The 1,585-nt window shown below is 49.0% G+C and overlaps 1 protein-coding gene across 1 annotated transcript; it reads right to left on the bottom strand.

Moving 5' to 3' along the window:
* Positions 1 to 1,117: 1,117 nt before the first annotated feature.
* On the bottom strand, positions 1,118 to 1,551 carry LOC112454656. The gene is made up of 2 exons (XM_025016157.1): positions 1,442 to 1,551; positions 1,118 to 1,364 (listed from the first exon to the last, which is right to left on the bottom strand). Exons 1-2 carry the CDS (start codon positions 1,549 to 1,551, stop codon positions 1,118 to 1,120), a joined length of 357 nt encoding a protein of 118 aa, XP_024871925.1.
* Positions 1,552 to 1,585: the final 34 nt, after the last annotated feature.

Raw genomic sequence — 1,585 nt, 5'->3', positions numbered from 1 at the left:
CGATGTAAAGCGAGGATCCAGGGATGAGAAGCAGCAACGGTGATCCATCAGGGACATCCTTCTGAAACAAATAATTCCTATTAGCGTCTTGCGAATAATCGGGGCGTTGATGCGAACTTACCTTCTCGGTAGTCTAAGGTAAAACCGAGTGGCGACCGTTTGATAGGAATATTATCCGCCGGAATCGGGCTCAACACGTGCCGTCCGGTCACACACTAACACACGTACCGTACGCATCGACGCCACCGCTATAGTTATTCGACCACGACCGGCACGACCCACGACCGTCGTGTAATCAGAAATGTGTCCAGCACTGCGAGCGGGCGAGAACGTCCCGATCCTGTCGCGTCAAGGAGTCGCGGACTGGACGGTCCGGACTGGACGTGTCCCATCACGCGGGACGATCAATCCGAGGTGACGAGCGCGAAAGCCTGACGACGACGACGATGACGATGACACACACACGCGCGAGAGCGCGTCCGCAGAATCGCCCGAAAACGCGCACGCAGTACACCTTCTCACGCGCGCGTACACGGCGAACAAACGCGCGCGAGAGAGAACCCGTTGCCGTGCGACCGACGGGCGACGACGACGACGAGGAAAGTTGCACGCGCGAGAGAGATGCCCCTCCAAATCAAGTCAATAATGCCCACCGATCAACGCACCATTTCCCGACAACGACGACGGGCGCGACGGCGATGACGACGATCAACGGCACGAACGAAATGACCAAATGACACAGTTTAGACGTCGCTTGTTTCGAAGCTGTGTGGAGGGGGTAGCGCACACGAAGGAATCGTGTACGTGTGCAGCACACGCTCGGCAACGTCCCGCGAAACTGGCGCGAAGAGTCGAAAAAAGACATGGCTTTATATCTTCATATCTACAGCAAAAAAATTTGCCACTGTTGACATATTATATCGCTTCATGCATGAAGCACACTCACTTATACTTACTTTTGTTGTGTTAGTTACAGCTGTTAGCTGTCATAGCAAACTTACAGTTTCTGATCGATATGATCATAGCAAACAAGCTTACTTTGCTAAGAAAGCGATATAATAGCTGCAGTGGCAAATTCTTTTGCTGCAGCAGCAAATACCATTTCAGCAAACCATGATTAGCTACAGCGGTGAAAATTTTTTCTCCGTGCGTCAATCGCTCCGACACAGTTGGGAAACTGCCATCGGTTGAAGAAATCCTCAGATATTTGCATCATAGTCTTTCTTGTTGGTGCCTGCAGATATATCGGTTGAAGAGCTACCCACAAAGTCTTGCAGGTTTCGTTAAACATTTTATGTGGAGTAGAACGCCCAATTCTATAACTCCATGAAAACGTCCTAACTGATATCCCTCGGGCTAGTATCCTTTAAGAAAATAACGTAAGACTTAGTGACAGATACCTTAACATTAGTAGGTACATAGAAATAGGAAATGTACTTACTCAAGAGTCATGGCCACGCGTAACTGTATAGGCAATGGAGTTCTGACACTTCGTTTAGTTAAGTACGGTTTCAGCAAATCACAAAGATAATCAAACTGGTGCACATTCATGCGTGTATAATCGAAGAATTCTTCGTGGTCTGTA

Source organism: Temnothorax curvispinosus, unplaced genomic scaffold (assembly GCF_003070985.1).
Source record: "Temnothorax curvispinosus isolate PA1 unplaced genomic scaffold, ASM307098v1 QBEX01005230.1, whole genome shotgun sequence".
Lineage (NCBI taxonomy): Eukaryota > Metazoa > Arthropoda > Insecta > Hymenoptera > Formicidae > Temnothorax > Temnothorax curvispinosus.
The sequence above is the reverse complement of the archived record's forward strand: the minus strand, read 5'-3'. Positions and strand labels throughout refer to the sequence as shown.

Excerpts from the sequence above, each read along its gene's own strand:
- LOC112454656 (XM_025016157.1), bottom strand. The coding sequence starts at position 1,551 with ATGAATGTGCACCAGTTTGATTATCTTTGTGATTTGCTGAAACCGTAC. Across the intron at positions 1,365-1,441 it reads CGCGTGGCCATGACTCTTGA|GATACTAGCCCGAGGGATAT; the intron begins GTAAGTACATTT and ends ATTTTCTTAAAG.